Source organism: Alosa alosa, chromosome 2, assembly GCF_017589495.1.
Source record: "Alosa alosa isolate M-15738 ecotype Scorff River chromosome 2, AALO_Geno_1.1, whole genome shotgun sequence".
NCBI classification, from domain to species: Eukaryota; Metazoa; Chordata; class Actinopteri; order Clupeiformes; family Clupeidae; genus Alosa; species Alosa alosa.
In genome coordinates, this window is record NC_063190.1 from 14294253 (window position 1) to 14314061 (window position 19809).

General features: G+C 45.1%; 1 protein-coding gene across 5 annotated transcripts in view; it reads left to right on the forward strand.

The window, feature by feature from the left end:
- Nucleotides 1-1763: 1763 nt before the first annotated feature.
- lrch2 (leucine-rich repeats and calponin homology (CH) domain containing 2) overlaps nt 1764-19809 on the forward strand; it is a 77461-nt gene continuing 59415 nt past the window's right edge. For 4 of the 5 annotated variants that reach the window (XM_048231138.1, XM_048231147.1, XM_048231156.1 and 1 more), the window contains exon 1: nt 1765-2031. In XM_048231138.1, the coding sequence (XP_048087095.1) occupies nt 1791-2031 (241 nt within the window). In that variant the 5' untranslated portion in view covers nt 1765-1790. Of the gene's footprint in view, nt 2032-19809 lie in introns of all 5 variants that reach the window. The other variant, XM_048231174.1, reaches the window with a different exon arrangement.

Here is a 19809-nt window from a genome sequence, read left to right on the forward strand (position 1 = left end):
AAATTACAGGCAACTATTTCTTTGTCACCATACTTGTTAGTGTAATGCCACTCTCTCTGAAAGATTACAAACCTAGTGACAAGTCAATTTTCTCAGAGTCTCGAGAGTCTGGTTCCTCCATCGGCATGGGCTCTGGCTCAGTCTGGTTTTCATTCGCGTCGCCCATTCTCGTCTTGGGACTGGCAGTGCCAATGTCACTATCTCCGCGGGGACAAAACTTTTCCTCTCCGATGGAAAATGTAAAGGGTAGTTTTATTCCGTATGCTTCCTGGAGGCCTATATTGACAACCTATCGACTAATTCGAAAGCCCCCTGGTGCGGTCGGCGACTTGAGATGTGGGACAGCTGGCAGAACTAACGCGCTCGCGCTGATCCCACTGTCCAAGTGAAACGCGTTACCCAATCCAGAAGCGCTGTGCATGGGACTGACTGCATAACTGAGACGAAAATAGCCCATGCCGTAGCAAACGTCCAGAGAGAGTAGGCTTAGCCTATGTTTTAACGGGTTAAGTTAGCATAGTTCAAATAAACTTGCATAGATATGATAAACTTGAATTAGGCCTATTAGCCTAGTTTATGCACTTATTCTAAGCTTTCATGTAACCTAATCATAGCTTGACTAATAGATTTAGATTAGATTAGATAGTTTTATAGATTCAACTTTATTGTGCAGAGTAGGCTACAAGTACAGAGACAACAAAATGCAGTTTGTGTCTAACCAGGAGTGCAAAAAAGCAGACAAGTGCAATGTGATATATAAAGTAGGTGGTGCATAGACATGGCAAAAAATATGTGTAGACAGTTGTTTTCAGAAGGTGGTTTAGAGTAGTAGGCTATAATAAGTATGTGCAGTGTATTAGCAGTAGGCTAACCTTAACCATAATATAACCCGAAAAGTCTGTGCAGAGGAAATTACTGACAGTTGCCATTTTTCACTGGGCCCACAATATAAGTCGGTGGTTTTGACTGATAATGACTTTTTCATACTTCTAGCTATAGGCCTATAACCCAGCATATAGCCTAGATAGCACTGTAAACTAAATCTGTACCAAACAACGAAGTATATGCCTTGAACTAGCACCATATTATGACTTACACTTTGTTTCTTGAAATAGCTTCTGATGTCCTCCACCTTTCTTTTCTTGCCCGACATCCTCGAATCGACAGCCAAGCAAATATACATTAGGTTCTGATCAATGTGTAGCCTATGCTATTTTTAGTCTATAATAATAATAATAATTATTATTATTATTATTAGTAGGCCTAGTAGTAGTAGTAGGCTAGGCTACCCCAGGTCTATACATTCTACTTGGTTTCTTCCTAAGAATGTGGTGGCAGCAACGTCGTCACTTGGCGTCGCCAGTGAGACAGTGAAAAAGAGAGAGAGGGATGGTGAAATGGCACTCAAATTCAGATTTTAATTTAGACCGAAGCCATTCGTATTGCATTCCAACCATGTTGATGGTCACACCACGCACATTGTGGCTGTTACAATGTGGCTATTGCATGGCCAAACCTGTGGCCAGAATTTAGAATGTAGCCTAACCACAATTTCAGACGCCGTTATTTTCATATTGCTTTCAGCCGAAACCTGTAGGAGCAGGATAACATATCTAAAGACCGACAAAAATAGGCGTGGGTGTCTACACAACGAATCTGTACCTGCCCTCGGACACACAGCTTTCCCCCCGCCCCATCCTGAAGGCCCTTCCCCAACAGTCTCCAGTCTATGCCGTATGCGCATGGGCGGAGAAGCGGCCTCTGTTATTATTGTAAGAATAATTTCACTTATGAAAATGGCGGCGAGTCAGGGAGGTGTGGGAGCCGTAACGGCTCTTCAAAGCCATCACTATTCGAACGGACCTCACTGGAACCCGGGCCTTCTACAGCATCAGCACCAGCTACACACTGCCCGGAGCTTGGACCGCGCTTTGGATGATGCCGTATGCTCGGGGATGTTGAATATTAGCGGCAGGAAATTGAGGGACTACCCTGGGCTCAACTACGATCTTACCGATACCACACAAGCAGGTGGGTCGCAAATGTAAAGTAGCCTACCGGCTGTTCCACTGACCCGGTTGGCACAGTTTTTGTTTGATGAATAAAAAAATGCAACGCGCACTGAATTGTGATTGAAGCCTATTGCGCAGAGTGTCATTTCCTTGTCGCGTAGGTCTATTTGCATGTGTCTCACAAAAGCGCTGTTGCTCCAGTAGTTCCACAGAAGAGGTGACATTTTATCTTATAGTTGCCATCCTTGTAGGTCGACTGCCGAACCTGATTAATTTTGCTACCAGAAGAAAAAAAAATCATTTCGGGGTTCTTGAAATGTCTATTCGGCAATGCAGCGGCAGCCACTGCTTGTTTTGGTTCCGTGCTTTCAAATCACACTTCGCTAGTAGTAGCCTTCCTTATGCATGAATGAAGCGTTGGGGCGAGGGGAATTGGCTTACATTAACCCACATTTAGTAATTGAGCTGTTTTGAAGCACGATGTCAAAGACAGAATGGATATTAAGTCCACACCCTATATTAAATGTACATGGAAGGCAACTGAATGGAGGTTAATTCTTTCGCACGCTATTTTATAACTAGAAGTCGAGGACAAAAGATGTACCATTTCCCTTGACTACAACGGGGCAGAGCGCAGATTCTCGCTCAGTAGATATATCGACTGGGCTGTTTAATTTTCTTACACGACCATGTGATTTTCATCTTGTGTCAGATTATTTAAATTTCATTGTCCGATTTAAAAAACGCAAAATCATCCAGTGAGGTTTGTTATGAGGACAAAGCAGAACGTTCGAATAGGGCTGTAGCCACACGGACTAAAACTGAGCAGGTGTTAGGCGTATATGGCATTTATTTTTCAAGTGTGCTCACATCCTAGTATTACGCTATCGCGGTCTTGGATAATTGGTGGCCTGTGCTTGTGCGTGCACCGTAGTGGTCCGTGTCCGTGGGTGCCATTTACTTATTGGTAGGCTACTAAGGAAGGTAGTAGCATACTCTGAATGCATATTCACATGGTGAATTCCAAACGAGTCCTTCAGTCGTTTGAATTACCACTGTTATAACTGTTGGACGTGGTATTTGCTGTTTTGCATTCAGATAGTCTCCAATTTAACATATCTTAAAAATGGACTAGGCCTACTTTTTGTGTATTCATCTTTGTCTTTTATATAAGCACGCTCTGTTGCCAAATAGTACTGAGCCAAATCTGAGGACATCTGTTTATACTAAACAACGGTCTGTGTAAGGTCCAGGCATGTCTCCTGTTAAAGCCTCATTGATGGACTTGGTGTCTGTGACCAGCTTGTGTTTGCAGTACAGGGGGCCAGTTGATCTGTAATGGACTTTTGGACAGAGAGAGGGAGAAGAGAGAAAGCGGACTGAATACGGTGTAACTAAAGTAAAAAAGGGTCTGCAGTCTGTATGCAATGTGTTCAATTTTTGGGTCAGAGAGGAAATGAGACATTTCCCAGTCACAGAACACTGACAGGCTAATACAGGAGGAAGTATGTGTCAGAGTAATACATCGAGAGATAGAGGAAGAATGAAATAGAGAGAGAGAGAGGCTGCTGAGTCAACAGGGGTCTTGTTATGAGTTTAAGAAAGAGTAGAGAGAGCACATAGGCACATTGTCAGTTGTTAGGGTAAAGTGTGTTTAGACACTAAGTAGACATGTGTGAATCTGCTTCATGATGCAATATCTAAAACGGCATTGTGCATTTTCAAAAAAGAAAGAGCTACTCTGTCGCTGAGAGAATAAAGCATAGGCTGTTTTTGTCTATCCATTGTCTGCATTTGTGATTGTGCATTTCAGTGCATTTAATTTTATGTGTAGGCTATATCTTGGGGATGCATATGAAATGCATGTTTAAGGTGCAAGACACAGAGAGAGAGAATGAGAGAGTGAGTGAGTGTGTGAGAGAAAGTTGTCCCTCTGACACAGTTGGCACACCCTTGTTGTGATGAGTAAGAGGTCAGTGTGGGTTAGATTACTGTTTGCCATACACAAACACATTCAGGTGAGGATTGCCTTTGGCTCGCTGAGCTCTAAACGATTCAGAGAGGAGATGTTATGCAGATGCTGCCAGTGCCTTTCAGACCTATCAGACAGCAGACATGGCAGGCTTTATTCTAGGTTAGTTGTTCAACCTTTAATCATCAAGAGCTTAATTTGAAGTGCAGAGAATAATCTCATAAACTGTCTGCTGGCGTCCTGTAAGTTGTAGCTTTAAGAAGTAAATGTATCATAAGGACAGGCAAGCTTTGGCATGGTGTTAAGGAAATTATTTAGTCTATCTCTCTTTGAGGTAGACAGGAGAATAACAAGTGGCTAATCATATGCATGTGTGTTGATGTGTTTCTGTTAGTTTGTTTATAATGAAGATGTTTTTTTTTCTTGTTAATGTCCTGTTGTGAAGCCCTGCAGTCTCCCCCAAAGCATTTTGGCTTACCTGCTGTATGCCCCCACCAACTTGGATGCATTGACTGCTACATACATAATGCACAGACTTCAGAGCTTACAGAAGCAGTGTGTAATGGATTTTGCCTTCCAGTGTCAACTTTGCCTTCACCACAGCAGTGGGCATACGCCTATGCAGCTCGCTCGACAAGACGTAGCTTTTATGTAAAAAGTGGCGTTGCTGGGACATCTTAAAGCGATGGTTCGGAGTAATTTCACCCTAGGGTCCTTTACACCATGACCCCGAGCCAAACACCCTCCCAGAACCTGTTTTCCCTTGGTCGAACCCTGGTCGAGTAGCGCTGTCAGAAACGAATGAGTTTCTGCAGGCGTAATGGAACCAACTTTTATCTCGTAAATTACCCCACTAATAATGCCCTGAATGGTACGAAACTTCTACAGTATGTTCTTTACTCATAAAACGAGGCATTGGAACATTTGTAGGTAGGCTACACCAGGAGTTTATTTAAATAACACTTGCCAGATAATAACACTATCTGCTACTATACCGCTGCGTCAAAGTTACTTTCGTGATTTGGGAAAAGCCAGTAAAAGTACTGGCAGGAAGCGATTACATCAACGTTTTTTGGTATATCCAGTTTTTAATATATTTTTTTCTGAAGTGTTACAACTTATAATAATTAGCAACTAATAATTGTTGCAAACTGGTACTACGAACAAAATATTAGTGCAGTCCTGGATCTACATCCTTATGCATGCTTCCTGCCAGGACTTTTACGGGCTTTCCCCAAATCACGGAAGTAACGTCAACACAGCTGTTAGCAGATAATGGCATCCATCAGGCAAGTGTTATTTAAATAAACTCCTGGTGTACTTACAAACTTTTCAACTTAAAGCCCCTAGAGATGGTTGCAGTAGACCTATATTTTTTTGGGGGGGGAAAAGACTCGTCAAATAAAAACTCTTTGGGAGATTACTATGACAAGAACTGTTTATAGTTCTGGTGATAAGGAGGTGGTGATTTGATTGCCATCAAGTACTCTATGGGGAGAACCAAACCCCTCACTGGATTGAAAGCTTGCTATTATCTGTGAGACTGAGCTTTGTCTGGAACCATATTGGATCCTTTGAAGAACTTTGTTGTGGGTACGCCACTACGTCAGGCTAAATTGGTACAGATTTTATCTACGTTCAGATGGTGTGCCCAACTCTGTTCTTTATTGCCCACACCACCACAGCTGTATCCAGTTTATGTGGCAGCATGTCAGAGAGCCAGCTTGATGTGGCACCAGATAAGAGCAGTGCAGAACCACGTGCAGGGGGGGATTGCTTACCATTTGGTTTTGGCTAAAAGTGCTGGATCAGGAGAAAAAGCTGCCCACGGTCCCATTCCATTTATACCAGATCAAAAGGGCCCTCCGCCTCACCAAATGATTCACCACACTCCCTGTTGTCTCATTTATACAGACAGTTTTCATAGTGACCGGTGGTTTAGTCTCAATGCTCAGTGGTTCTCAGATTCTCTCAACTGATGGGAATTTCCACTGAATGAGGCGACATGTGCAGGGGTGTATCAGACAGTCAAAGGGTGTTATTTTGAAAGGGACCCATGTCTGGGTTGTGGGCTTGGTCTCTGCTGCTGTGGTTAGATACAGATGTGGAGCAGGTCTCTACTGACAGGATGGTAATTACTCCTAGGCTGACACCCTGGTCCCATCTGTGCCGTGTCACCTTTGATCTGCACCATGGCATTGTGGTCTTTGTAGTCTGTTCTGCACAGTGCTCCCAGAGGACAGTTTGTGAGGTGAATGTTCTCAGCACATGCGAGAGATGCCATTTAGGCAAACCCCGCAGACTAGTCTTTTTAGTTGTTTTTTGGTTTGTTTCAAGCAATTACTTGCTTGAAAGTACTTTCTTGCTTTTTAATGTCACAATTTATTAAAAAAGATTACTGATTTATAGGACAGTTGCATGCGATCAATCCTTTCCTGCTCCTCCTTCTCCTCCTCTGCACAGCCTTGTTTTCTTTGGGATCCCGCTAAACAACAACATGAAAAGTGTCTGTGTCTGTTCTTGGCTGTCAGTCACATGCTTCTGTTGGGAATTTCCTGAAGAAAGCAACAACGATAGAAGTTTTTCAAAGGGCAGCACAGCAACACACTTTCCTTCACTTTTTTTTATCTTTGTCCTTTTTCATATACGTATTTCTATTTTGTGTTGGGTCTACATATAACTTATAGGCTTGAGCTGTGAGCAAGGCTGAGTTAACATTCATTGATATCCCTAATTTGGTTTGCCCTCATAGTCGCTTCTTCAGGGCTCTAAGTAGAACAGCCATGTCCATGACAGGCAGTTAAATGTGTTTTATCCCGTATAAAACCACAGATCACATCCCTGCTCAAGATGCCCTTCTTTAGTCAGCCTTCTAAATGTGTTTCCTAAAACCCAGCAGATGGTGTTGAACGAACCTTCAGTGGACATTCTTTGCGATTATTTTTCTGCCAGGGACCACTTCCAGCCGGGCGTCTGAAGGCCACTTCCATCGTTGCTGGGTGTTGGCCTAACTGGTAAAGCATGATAATAATGTGACAAACTCAGAGGCTCTCTTCTCAGGGAGCCCTGAAGCCACAGGCTATGTCTTTGCTGCTCAGTTCTAGCTGTCTGTTCAGTGTCTGTACTCCGAATAACTCTGATCTACATACACAGTCCTATAGTTTAAATAGGAAACACTAACATAGTGGTTTGGATCGAGCCATAAAAAGCTACAGCCAATCAACACATTGTGTCAGAAGCAACGTGGGGTGGGATTTGACTGGCTTGCTGAGCATAAACATCATCAACCTTCAGTCATGGAGTCATGGATTCCATCTTTAAGGTTGCTCTGTCCACAAACGTTTACCAATCTCAGCATGCATGGTAACTAATTAGCCATGACATGTGGATCCCATGGACAATTGGCTGACATGTCTTATGTTGTCATCAGAGGAATGACTTGAAGAGGGGGAAATACTGTGCAGTTTGTAACAACAAAGAAATCTGATCCCAGAGCCAAGGAGTTTGTGTTTGTGTACAGTGAAAGAGTAGGCTGTGCAAGCCTGGACCTGCCCCTCTCTTAAGTGCACTTCTGTGGTAAAGTGAGTTGTACCTTATGAAACATCACCTGCTCTTAGAGACTGTTTACCCAGGACTCTTTGGAATGTAATTACAACTGAAAAGTGCTGTAATGATATTTGATAAATACTTGTTTTTATGATTCGCAGATGTGCTTTCCATCAGCCATCAAAAAAGTTTTTTTTTCACATTGTACAAAGTCTCTGTAATCAGTTAACAGTATCAGTCAGGTGTGAAGTTTTGTAGTATTTCCAATATACACTACACTACAGAGAAACAAATAGCACTCAATCTACCTGTTTAATTCTATAATTCGATAATTTGAGCTAGTCTGTAAGTGACTGATATTGCATGTTCCAGAACAGACATAAAAATCCCCTAGATTCTAACTCATATTCTAGCTAACAAGCACACACCAAGGTAAACTGTGTAAAGCAGACGGAGAAATCAAACGTAGTTGATTATTCATTCCGTTCACCTGTGTTCATTTTGTTTCAGGCTGGTTCAATTCAGGTTCAGTTGTTCGTAGAATGGGCTGAAGAAATGTCCAATAAAATGCACTGCTGAGCCTTACTGTGCTGTCTATGGCACCAGGAAGGCCATCGAGGAGTGAGTCTAAGAGCCACTAATAAATCATAGCAGTACAGAATGAACCTGTTGTCGGTCGGGAAGTGGACCGGCTTCCTTCGGGTCGGATACCGCTGGTCTCACCGCTGACCTGCTGTAGGGTGAGGCTGTGTCAGGAGGACGGGGAGAGGGGTCCTTCAGGCGGGTGTGAGGGCCGGCAGCTGCATCTGGGCAAACACTCTCCACGGGTGTGACTTCCCAGGGCAGGATCCCGACAGCCAGCTGGGGTGGGGGCAGCTGTGTGTGTGTGTGTGTTTTATGTGTATTCTCTTCTGTGTGTATTATATTGTGTGCTTTTGTTTATTTCTTTGTGTTTGTGTGGATGGGTGTGTGTGTGTGTTTGGCACATGGTGAGTGGTGGAAGTGGGGAACAGGCCATTGTGCTGGGAGGAGAGGGAGCAGTGATGGATTAGCGTGAGGGCAGTTAGCATGTGAGGGGTCGCCCTGATAGCCGTTTAATGCCACAGGATTACACACCTACAGGGTGACACATCAGCACTAGTACGTCTAAGAGACTTAGGCCGGCTTTGCATCTGCCTGACCTAAATGTGTATAATTGCTTTAGATCTTTATGACAGGTTGAGTCTTGTATATTGCTAGTGAGGTCATTGTACAGTATGTTTGTATATGTGGAGGGTGGTGGTGTAAACAGTGCTCTGTCTAAGTTCTCCATAAAGTTCAAGAAGAGTTCCTGTTAGAGAACAATCACAGATTTCACTCTTCATATGAGGCTTACTCTGTACCGCAGGGAGAAGAACTAGTGTGTATGAAAGAGAGCATGAGAGGGAGTGTGTGTCAGAAAGGGAGGAGGAGGAGGAGGAGATTTTCCATCCGATAAGCAGGTCTTTTAGATGAAGTGTGCATCCCCTTAAGGGATTGGCAGCTTTTTAGTCCATGTGTTCACATCAAACTCTTCCCTTAGGCAAAGAGAAGAGCAGCAGAGAAAGTGGCTACTTCCCAACAGTGAGTGTGATATGCCTGCCCATGTGTGTTTGCATTAGTGTGTGTGTGTGTGTGTGTGTGTGTGTGTGTGTGTGTGTGTGTGTGTGTGTGTGAGTGTGTACAGAATGTGGGTCATCTCATTTTCACTTCTATGCGAGTCTCTGTATTTGCCACAACGTTTGTTTGGGTTTGATGTTGGGGATTGGACACACACACACACGCACACACACTAACACACTAACACCTCCACAGTCCACACAGATACTGTAGTATTCACAGCTGTGCTGTTTAGGCTGTGGTCCGAGGGAGAGCATTTTCCCATGGGAAAGCATGTCTGCTGTGAGAGGATACTGCGTGTCTGCACCGAGGCTGCTGAGCCAGCAGGCCCTGAGTACCTGTCCAAGCTGAGTGCCAGCGCTGCCATACTGGACAGGTCAGACCAGAGTGCCACAGCTGGTTTGGCTGCATGGGGTTGGAGACGGGTGAAAGGAACCTCCACAGGCAGGTTGGAGAAGAGTAAACACTCACACAGGAACAACAAGAAGAAGCTGAGGGCGAGAGATATTGGATGATGTGGATGATGAGACTCACCAAGATTTTATAGGGACAGAAACCAGACTAGAAAGAAGCGTGTGAGTAGGGATGCCATGAATATTGTCCTTTTCTTCAGATAGACAGACAGATGGAGAGATAAAAAAGAGCCAGCAAGCGAGAGAGAGAGAGAGGAAGAGAGGGGAAGAGATTGCCAGAGGGAGACAGCATGGAAGTTGACATCTGGGGCTGAGGCTCCTATGAAAAGACATGCCGTTATATAACTGAGCCCGGAAGAAAAATGTAATAAAAAGTATTATTATAAAAGTCACCGTAAATGAGAACAACCATGTGAGAAAGAGAAATGGGATGACAGAGAGAAAGATATATATAGAGAGAGAGAGAGGAGGAGGAGGAGAGGCAATGAGAGAGAAAAATGGAGATGAGGGAATGGACATTTGTAACGTCATGAAGTGCCTAAAATTCTTGAGATAGTTGTGTGAACACATTGTCTGGTGTTTCCGCACTTCTGTGTGTGTGTGTTTTCAGTTGACACGTTCACACAGGGCATTGTTAGCCACTGCTGGGCTTTGGGCCGAGTGGTCGACAACTGGACGCCTGCCAACAGACCCTCCGCCCCCCCACCCCCTGACAACCAGTGAAAACAAAAACGGTGTGTCGGCATAAACAATCTGGGCTTGTTTCACTCTCATCTACACACACTGACTCGCGCACACACACACACACACACGCGTCCTGTTTTATCCTGCTGGGACAGTAAATGATTATATTGTCAGTGGTCACCCTCTTTTAGAAGCCCTTGATCATGTTTTGCTTCACCCTTAGCTCCCACGCCTATGTACACAAACACACACACAGACGCACACGCACCCCTCCAATGCTCACCATTACACAGACTTTTACCATAAAAGGATCTGTATCCACTTTCCTCTCCTGGACTCTCCTTCCCATCTCTCTCTCTCTGTCTTTCTCTCTCTTTTCATGGCCTTCCTCAAATGCCTCTCCTATCATTCCCCATCATTACCTCTTGCTGTAATTCCACAATGCTGGGGGTAATTGTGGTAACCCATTGAGACGAATCTGCACACAGTGTTCCTACAATGAAGGGCCCATTGTATGCCCCCATGTTGGTCTCATGTTTGTCAAATGTGTTTTCCCTAATGCTTTCTTTTCTTTTTGTTTCCTTCATTTCAGTTTTCTTTTCTTTTGTCCTCTTCTCTTCCGACTGCATTATCATCATCTGTCATGTTCTGCCCTGAGGGCCCATTGACAGAACAGCCCTAATCCACATTTCTGCTCCTTGCCTTCCACAAGAGAACCGTTCAAGGTTCCCTCAGGTTCCTGTCGTGTTTAGACATGTCGTCTGCCGCCGGTGCCGAGAGTCCACCTCCAATAAAACCGTTTTTGTTTGTCTCGCTTCTTCGTTTCTCTTCTGCTTCTGGCTGTGAATTGAAGTCACCTGCTTTCCCTCCAGAGACATGCCAACTGGCTTTTAGATTCAGCCATTCAAATTAGATTTCCACCACATTCACAGAAAGGCATCTCTCATGACTGAGCATTTTTTCCATCTGAGGTGAATGTCCCATTCACTTGTCAGAGGGAGGTTAATTACAAAAGCATGAGTTCAGCGTTAACGTGTGCTAATATGAGAACACTCCACTGCTAATGTGATGCGGTCTGGCCATGTTGGTTCTTGACTCAGTCTCTGCCAACGGCAAAGCCGTTAAAATCCATTGGGGTGTTCTTAAATTTCACGAGTTACTCAACTCCTAGCCCTCCAGGCCCAACGAGTGTTGTTTTTCTTCTTGTGACAACCTGACAGTTTGATGTCTGTGGCACCTCATTGTGTCGACAGTGGTGATTCAGTGAAGTTGTTGTAGAGTAACAAGAATGTGATTTAAAATCTTCACATCTCTATCACATTCCTGTCTAAAATCAATCTGATAGGTACTCCATTTCACACCTCACTAGTGCTCTTCTGAGTGTGTGTTTATGCTTGAATGGATACTTTGAGAGGTTGGAGGTGATGAAGAAGGAGGGCATCAGATTGATTGGCAGGTGGCACCACTTCCTGTCTCTGAAATGTAAACCTGTCAGCTGTTTGAAAGGAGCTTTCAAGCTTCATTGTGGTCCACTGGCACGTCCGTGTCAAAGCCGTGTCATTCATGACTATCACTGTATGATATCACACCACCTCTCATCATCAGAGGCTGAAAAAAAGAGACTAGTAGAGATCGATGCCCCAGCGCCTAGGCATCGACAAAGCCAGCCGTTGCTGTGGAGGAATTCCGTCTGCGTTTGATCTTGGGACGTGCGGTGAATCTGCCAGAGCATGCAGGTGTTTAATTGGGCCTCGTCTCAAGACCCTCTCTCTCCTTACACACCTCAGGGGACGCTGGTGTGTGTGGGGGGGGGGGAGGGGTAGACTGACATTAAGCCTTCTTCAGAAGGCGTGTGTGTGTGTTACAGTGTATGTGGGAGGGGGGGTGTTGGTGTGTGTGTGTGTGTCAGTGTATGTGGGAGGGGATGTTGAGGGAGGTATATGGCATTGGAAGAGAGATGTGCAAAAGAAAGAGAAATGTGCCGTGGTGATGGAGCGTGGGAGTGTATTTAGAGGAGAGGAGGATTGTGAAAGAGACATCTGAAGGAGGAAGATTGTATGCCTTCTTTGTTGCTGTTGTGTGTGTGTGTGTATGCATGTGTACGTGTGCATGTGCCTGTGTGTGTTTTGAGGAGGGATTGGCCTAATTTTGGGATGTAAACAGGGGCTGGAAATGCCTCAGGATGCATTCTGAATGGGTAGATAAAAGGCTATTTTTTTTACGAACATAGGCCTACGTACTCATATACATGCGTGTCTATCTCAGTGTTTCTTGAGATGCACACGTGTGAGTGTGTGTGCATGCATGTGTGTGTGTGTAGGAAATGCTTTCATAACACGTAATCCATCTTAATCTAACCCAAAAGATATTAGACAATAGAGCACATCATTTCCTGCTGCACACAACTGCATGTGGAAAAGCACTCAGGCTGGGTTAGAGGAGGACTGCAGAGCTAAGTGATGACGGTGGTCAACCATTAGCTCCTTTATCCAGATCAGCCACATAGACGGTCATTCAATTCACAGAAAAAAACCTGATTAGCTATATTGGGACACTCACAGAGGTAGACCTCTGTTATTTATTTCGACTCCTGTGATGAGACTTAGTTAAATTCCCCCTTACAGGCTTGAAGATCTTCTGAGATATAAATCTAATTAGGGAAGCTCGAGGTGTGTGTGTGTGTGTGTGTGTGTGTGTGTGTGTGTGTGTGTGTGTGTATGACTGTGTTGCTTGCGTGCACACTGATGTCTTTGTTGGGTGGCCACACCAAATGTGGCGATGCCTAGTGAATGCTGTGGAGATGGGCAGAGGTGCTCCAGCTCAGAGCATAATGGTTCTTCCATGAGCTCCTCAGAGCAGATAGAGTGCGTCCAGCCCACTCACCATTTGGGTGATACTGAGCCCGACAGGCAGAGGTCATTGGCTGCCTTTTAAAATGTAATGGGTTCTGAGCTGCGTAGCCATTTGGAAATGTCACCCAAAGAGGAGCTGGCTCTGTGAGAGGGATCTAGTCCAGATGGGGCCTTGATCCTGATGGGATTACCAGAGCCTTCCCATCAGCTGGCATTGAGGTGGTTTTCCAGTCACCACTGGGATAGAATTTACCAAATGAGGGAAAATTTCAATAAGCTACTAAACTGAAAATCTTTTTTGTACAGAAAGTTGGTGATGAGAAGGGTGGCATTTATGTATATCGGTGCTCTTTAGAATCGTACACATGGTGGCTTGATGCAGATTAATCACAGTATAGCATTTATGAAAGCTTCAATCAGAGTAGAAAGATGCTTCATCTTAGACAGAAGTGTCTCCCCATGGCAACACTCTCTGTAGCTCCTTTTGGCTTTTGAAGTGCTGCTAAAAAAAGTAATGTATGCATCCATTTATTTTTCATAAGAAAAAAATCTCAGGAAGCCTCAAAACAAAATCAAACCTGTGAGGACATTTTTGTCTTTTACCATCAAACAGTATTACCGATATGTACTATGAGCCACAGCATTAGGTGTTACTGTTGAAGATTATTGTTCATGGGTTGATGCTGGATGGAAATGCTAACTGTGGCATTTGATTGGGGGCACAGTAACTCAGCAGCTGGGCTACAGAAAATCCTCCAATTATGAGTTAAAAATAACCCAACTAAGGACCCAACAGCATCCATCCAACATTTTTTGTAACTGTTGCTTTTGGGATGATTGATTTATCTAACTGTTGCTATTGGGCTTACCTGAGTCTCTGTGCTGAACTAACAGATTTATGTTGCTGTCAGGATAACTGATGCAGTCATCTAAAACTGTTGGTGTTGTAATAGCTGCTCTGTTGGTGTTGGGATACCTGATCTGTTGGTGTTGGGCTAGCAGCTTTGAGTAGCTCTTGCTGTTTTTCGGATTTAGTCGTCTAATTGTTGGTGTTGCTGCTGGTGTGCGTATGCTGGGTGAGAGGCTGTCTGCACGCTTGGTGTGTCTGTAGTTAAACTGTCATCTGCGGGGGTCAGCGAGGGGGCCTGTGAGCTCCAGCCGACAGACACGGAGCCTGCTGTCACCCCTCCACCGTCACAGATGGCACATGGGCAGGGGCTCGCCAGAGACACACAGAGAGGGAGAGCGGTTTGGACAGCTTCACAAAAGTACCTCTCTTTTCTTCCCTCTCTCCTGTCTCTCTTTTCTTCCCTCTCTCCTGTCTCTCTCTCTTTTCTTCCCTCTCTCCTGTCTCTCTCTCTTTTCTTCCCTCTCTCCTGTCTCTCTTTCTTTTCTTCCCTCTCCTGTCTCTCTCTCTTTTCTTCCCTCTCTCCTGTCTCTCTCTCTTTTCTTCCCTCTCTCCTGTCTCTCTCTCTTTTCTTCCCTCTCTCCTGTCTCTCTCCTGTCTTTTTTTTTCTCCTCTCTTCTGTTCCATTCTCTGCTCTCCACGTCTCTCTCTCTGTTGTGTGGACCTGTGGAGGTGCAGTGGAGGGGGAGTGAGGCAGACTTGGGGAGAGGTGAGGCTCTTTGTGAAGCTCAGTTGGGGGGGCTCTGGGTTTTAGAGGTTCATCAGTTCCAGAGTGAGGGAGAGATGGGTATGCAGAGGCTGGAGTAGTAGAAGTGTGTGTGTGTGTGTGTGTGTTTGTGTAGGTGTGTGTGTGTGTGTGTGTGTGTGTGTGTGTGTGTGTGTTTGTCTGTGTCTCTGTGTGTGTGTGTGTGTGTGTGTGTGTGTGTGTGTAGAGAGAGACTGTATGGAAAAACTAGAGAATGCGTTTTTAATTTGCCATTCAAATGTGAAATGTAAATGCCTCCAACTCCAGGTTGAACTGTTCAGGATCTAGGCTACCTCCCTCTCGCCGAGGCCACATCATCATTATGTTTAGAGGAGACAAGCAGAATGTTCTGCCCAGATAAAGCCGCTTAGGTAACCTTGGTAACATTTATTTTGTTTTTCAGTGTGGCATGTTCAGACTGGCCCTGTCCACATTCTCTCTCAGTGCTTATCTCTGTGGTGTGTTTTCGGGTGGGTTTGTGTTTTTGTGTTTGCGTTGGCACCAGAGGCGGCTTTCACTGGGGATGAGGAAGAAAGAAGTGCAGTCTGATATGAGGTCAACAAATAAACACATGAGGAAATGTAACAGGGCCTCACAGCTTGGGTAGGGATCCTGAGATCGGCACCGTGTGTGTGTGTGTGTGTGTGTGTGTGCGTGCGTGTGTGTGTGTGTGTGTGTAGAAATAAGAGAAGACTGGGCAAAGGGGCAGAAGGAGGAAGAGAGAGTAGTTTAAAGGGCTAAGAGGAATAAAGTAGACAGAGGGGAAGTGAGCAAGAGAGCAATAAGGGATAATATGACTTGTCGGGGAAAAGTGTACTTCTACCTTGGCCCTGATTTGCTGTTGTCTGTCATGGTTTCATGTCTATAAAACATTCTGAAGGTGCATTATGAGATACAGAGATAGATCGAGAGTTAGAGAGACAGAGAGAGAGTGTGTGTGTGTGAGAGAGAGAGAGAGAGAGAGCAGCAGATCTGGTGGGTATTTCTGGGAGATGGAGAGATCCCTGCATATCCATAATGTGCCATCATCCATCTGTCTGCAGTGGAGCTTCTGTGGGGGATGGGGATGTGAGAGTGCACAGGGGGGGGGGGGTGTTGGGGCATGAAGGGTGTGTGTGGGGGGGGTGTTGGGGCATGAAAGGTGTGTGTGTGTGTGGGGGGGGCTGGATGGCATGGTCAAGCCAAGTTTTCTCTCCCATCTCTCTCTATATCTCTCTCTCTCTCTCTATGTCTGTCTCTTACTCTCTTTCTGTCTGTCTCAGCCTTTCATCTGGCTGTGATCTCTCTCTTACACACACTTGCTCCCCCTCTCTCTCTCTCTCGCTCTCTCTCCTCCTCCTCTTCCCCTTCTTCTCTCTCTCTCTCTCTCTCTCTCTCCTCCTCCTCCTCTTCCCTTCTTCTCTCTCTCTCTTGTTCTCTCCTGCTCTCTCTCTCTCCTCCTCCTCTTCCCCTTCTTCTCTCTCTCTTGTTCTCTCCTGCTCGCTCTCTCTCCTCCTCCTCTTCCCCTTCTTCTCTCTCTCTCCTGCTCGCTCTCTCTCCTCCTCCTCTTCCCCTCCTTCTCTCTCTCTCCTGCTCGCTCTCTCTCCTCCTCCTTTTCCCCTCCTCCTTCTCTCTCTCTCTCGCTCTCTCTCTCTGTCTGGAGCTCTGAAGTCACAGCTATGGGAACAAAGGGTCGTTAACATTGAAGCTGACAGGCTGGATTGACTAGTGTGTGTCCGTGTGTGTGTGTGTGTGTGTAAGAGAGAGAAAGAGAGAGAGAGGGAGAGAAAGAGATTATTATGTTATCATTAAGTTATATATTACATAATACAGTATTATATTAATGTTAACACAAAATGTTGGAGGAAAAGACACCTCCATGTTTTGGTATTATGGAACAATTTTAATTTGCTCTTCGCTGCTGAGATGGGCAATAAATCTGTTCCTTCCCCAGGCACTCAACACATCACAGGGGGTCTGCACAAGTGTGTGTGTGTGTGTGTGCGTGTGTGTGCGTGTGCGCATGTGCATCTAGTGTCTGTGTGCATCCAGATGTTTATGTGTGTTTCAGTCTAGCCTTCTAGGTTTGTGTGCATGTGTGTGTGTGTGTTTGGGTTTGGGTACTGGTAGGCTTCATCTGTGGCTGTCTGGCAGAAACAGATAAAGACAGCATTCAATATGAGAGAGAGATGGAGAGAAAGAGAGGGAGGAAGGGAGACACAGAGGGTGTGGTGGACAGTGTGTCTGTGTATCTTTGCTGCTCCTTGTTGATGCTCAGGATTAATGTATGTGGTGTGTGATGAATGGGCCTGTGTCAGGATTCTGTGCGATAATGACTGCAATTTACTCTATACAAGGCCATTGACTGACAAACTGTTTACACACACATTCTCACACACATACACAAACACACAGACACAGACACACACACACACACACACACACACACACACACACACACACACACACACACACACACACACCCCTTACCAACATGTACACGACATGAAGAGTGCCCATGTCTCATCCCCTCCATTTGCTATACTCTCAAGGGTCTTCTGCATGGCGTCTATCCTATTAGGCCTAATCTGCATATGTTGTGAGGGTGTAATCTCTTTAATCATATGTAATGGTATATAGGCTAGGTGCTATGCATACCACTGATCCTGTTAATGAGTGTGAACGTGAGACTGTGGATCCTCTTTGGAGGGGGTGGCAAAGGGTAATAGAAAATGCAGAATTTTATATCAATCTAACTCACAGCAGTAGGTTTGTATCTTTGTGTGTGTATGTGTGTGTTTCAGGGGATTATTGGAGGGTAATGGAAACATTCAGGTTTTTATCGGAATCAGACACACAGCAGTGTGTGTGTGTGCGCGTGTGTGATATGTGTAATTACTCTGTCATTCTGTGATTATCTATTACTGGCCCCTCAGCTGCTCAGGCCCCCAATAGTCCAATTAAATCAGGCACCCAGAGGGGCACCTTACTAGGTTTGAGTTTAGGACCATGTGTTCAAGGGAGTGCTTTCATGCCTGTCTAGCAGTGTCAGTGTGTGCGTGCGTGCGTGTGTGTATCTGTGTGTGTATGTGTGTGAGTGAGCTCTTGTGTGCGTGCGTGCGTGCATGTGTGCGTGGGTGGTGTGGGGGTGTAGGTTTGAGTGTCTGAAAGGCAAAAGTACAGGGACTAGGAGATTAGATTGCATGTGCTTGTACAACAGGTGATGCACTCATTAGATTTTAGTAGAACTATTTGTCTGTTGTGATAGTTTTATTAAAAGAGCATTCCTCAATTCTTCACAAGAGGTTGACATATTTCTCTAAATTACACCATTCAATTCCAAAATGAGGGGATAGAATATTGGGGATTACCTATATTGCAGTGTTTTGTAAACGTGTTTGAAGATTATGTTCAGCACAGTAAACATTTAGTCTTTACTGTGTAAGATGAAACCACATACAATGCTCCTTTACTGTATGACCATCATGACTTCACTGAGAGGAGATGAAGAGTTTGGTTCCAAAACGCTATATCTCCGTTTTTAAAAACATTAAAATGTCAGGCTATTTAATTGTGTATTTCAGGTAATATCAATCAACTTGCAGTTGTGTTGTTATAATGGAGTAAAGATAAATCAAATAACAATACCCAATTACAGTTCTACTGAAATTACTTGGAAAATAAAATGGTGGATATAGCGTTTTGGAACCAAACTCTTATAGACCTACTTCTATATAATCAGGTTAGATATTTAATGAACTATATGTTCAAGTGGAGTTGAGTAGTTTGTCCATCAGGACGCCAACTTAGAAATAGGAGGGCTTCAGTGATGAAGGGATTAAATGCTGGAGAGTATGTACGTGCCTCCACACGCAGCCTGGGCCAGCTGAGCTTCCTCCCCTGCTCTAGCTGAGCTCTGACAGGCTGGACAGCGGCTCGCATTAGTATTGCTCACGCTGATGCACATCCACACATCCACAGTCTGGTCTGGTCATTAATTCATTAACATGTTTGGGCATTACACACACACACACACACACACACACACACACATGTGTGCACGCCTATCTACATTCAAAGCCTTATACATAAGTGCCCTGTAACCTTCCTGGGACTGAAGTATGAACCTGAATAACCAAAGAGTATTGATGGCAGTGATAACAACACCTTTATCATGAGATGATTGCCTAGAGTGGTCATTTTATGGACACGATGGGGGCAGGATTGAGGCGGACTCACTCAATCATGGTGTCGCCACGCTTGGCTTGGCCCGGTGTGTGTCCTTCAACCCTAATGAGTCCCCCGCTCAAGGTCACCGCAGTCTGGCCACTGGGGGTCCCCTGAGATCCACCGCCACTTTCAGCTCAATGGGCCCAGCCATGCATCACGCATGCAAAACACGGAGGCAGCCACGCACACACTCACACACACACACACACAAACACGCATGCATGCGTGAACACTGACAGACGTACTGACACACTCATGCATATGCACCAACACATAAATGTATGTGGATGTGAACATAACCAGGAGCACGCACACACACACACACACACACACACACACACACACACACACACAAAATACGTGAATAGCACTGTATTCATGTACAGTATCCATGGTCTCATCACACACACTACCACTACACTCAGTGATAGTGTGAGAAAGACCTGAGAGAATAGCCGGGGGTGTGTGGGGGTGGGCTGGGTGGAGGTGAGGTTCATGAAGGGAAGGCAGGTTGTGTGTGTGTGCGTGTGTGGGTGTGTGCTTCATGTCCCTGACCCGGATGAGGGGCCTCTCTAGTTTCCCGTTGGGCTAATGGACCTACTCAAGCATCTGCCATTTACAGCTCCGTCCCAGGGGTGGGTGTGTGTGAGTGGGTGTGTAGGTCTGTATGGGTGTGTGTGTGTGTGTGTGAGTGGATGGAGGGGTTCTGGTGTGTGTGATTTGACATGGTATTGTGTGACACGCCCCATCTAAATTGAGTGACCTCACAGTGGGGCTTGCTAGTCTCAGAGGGCTGTGTGTGTGTGTGTGTGTGTGTGTGTGTGTGTGTGT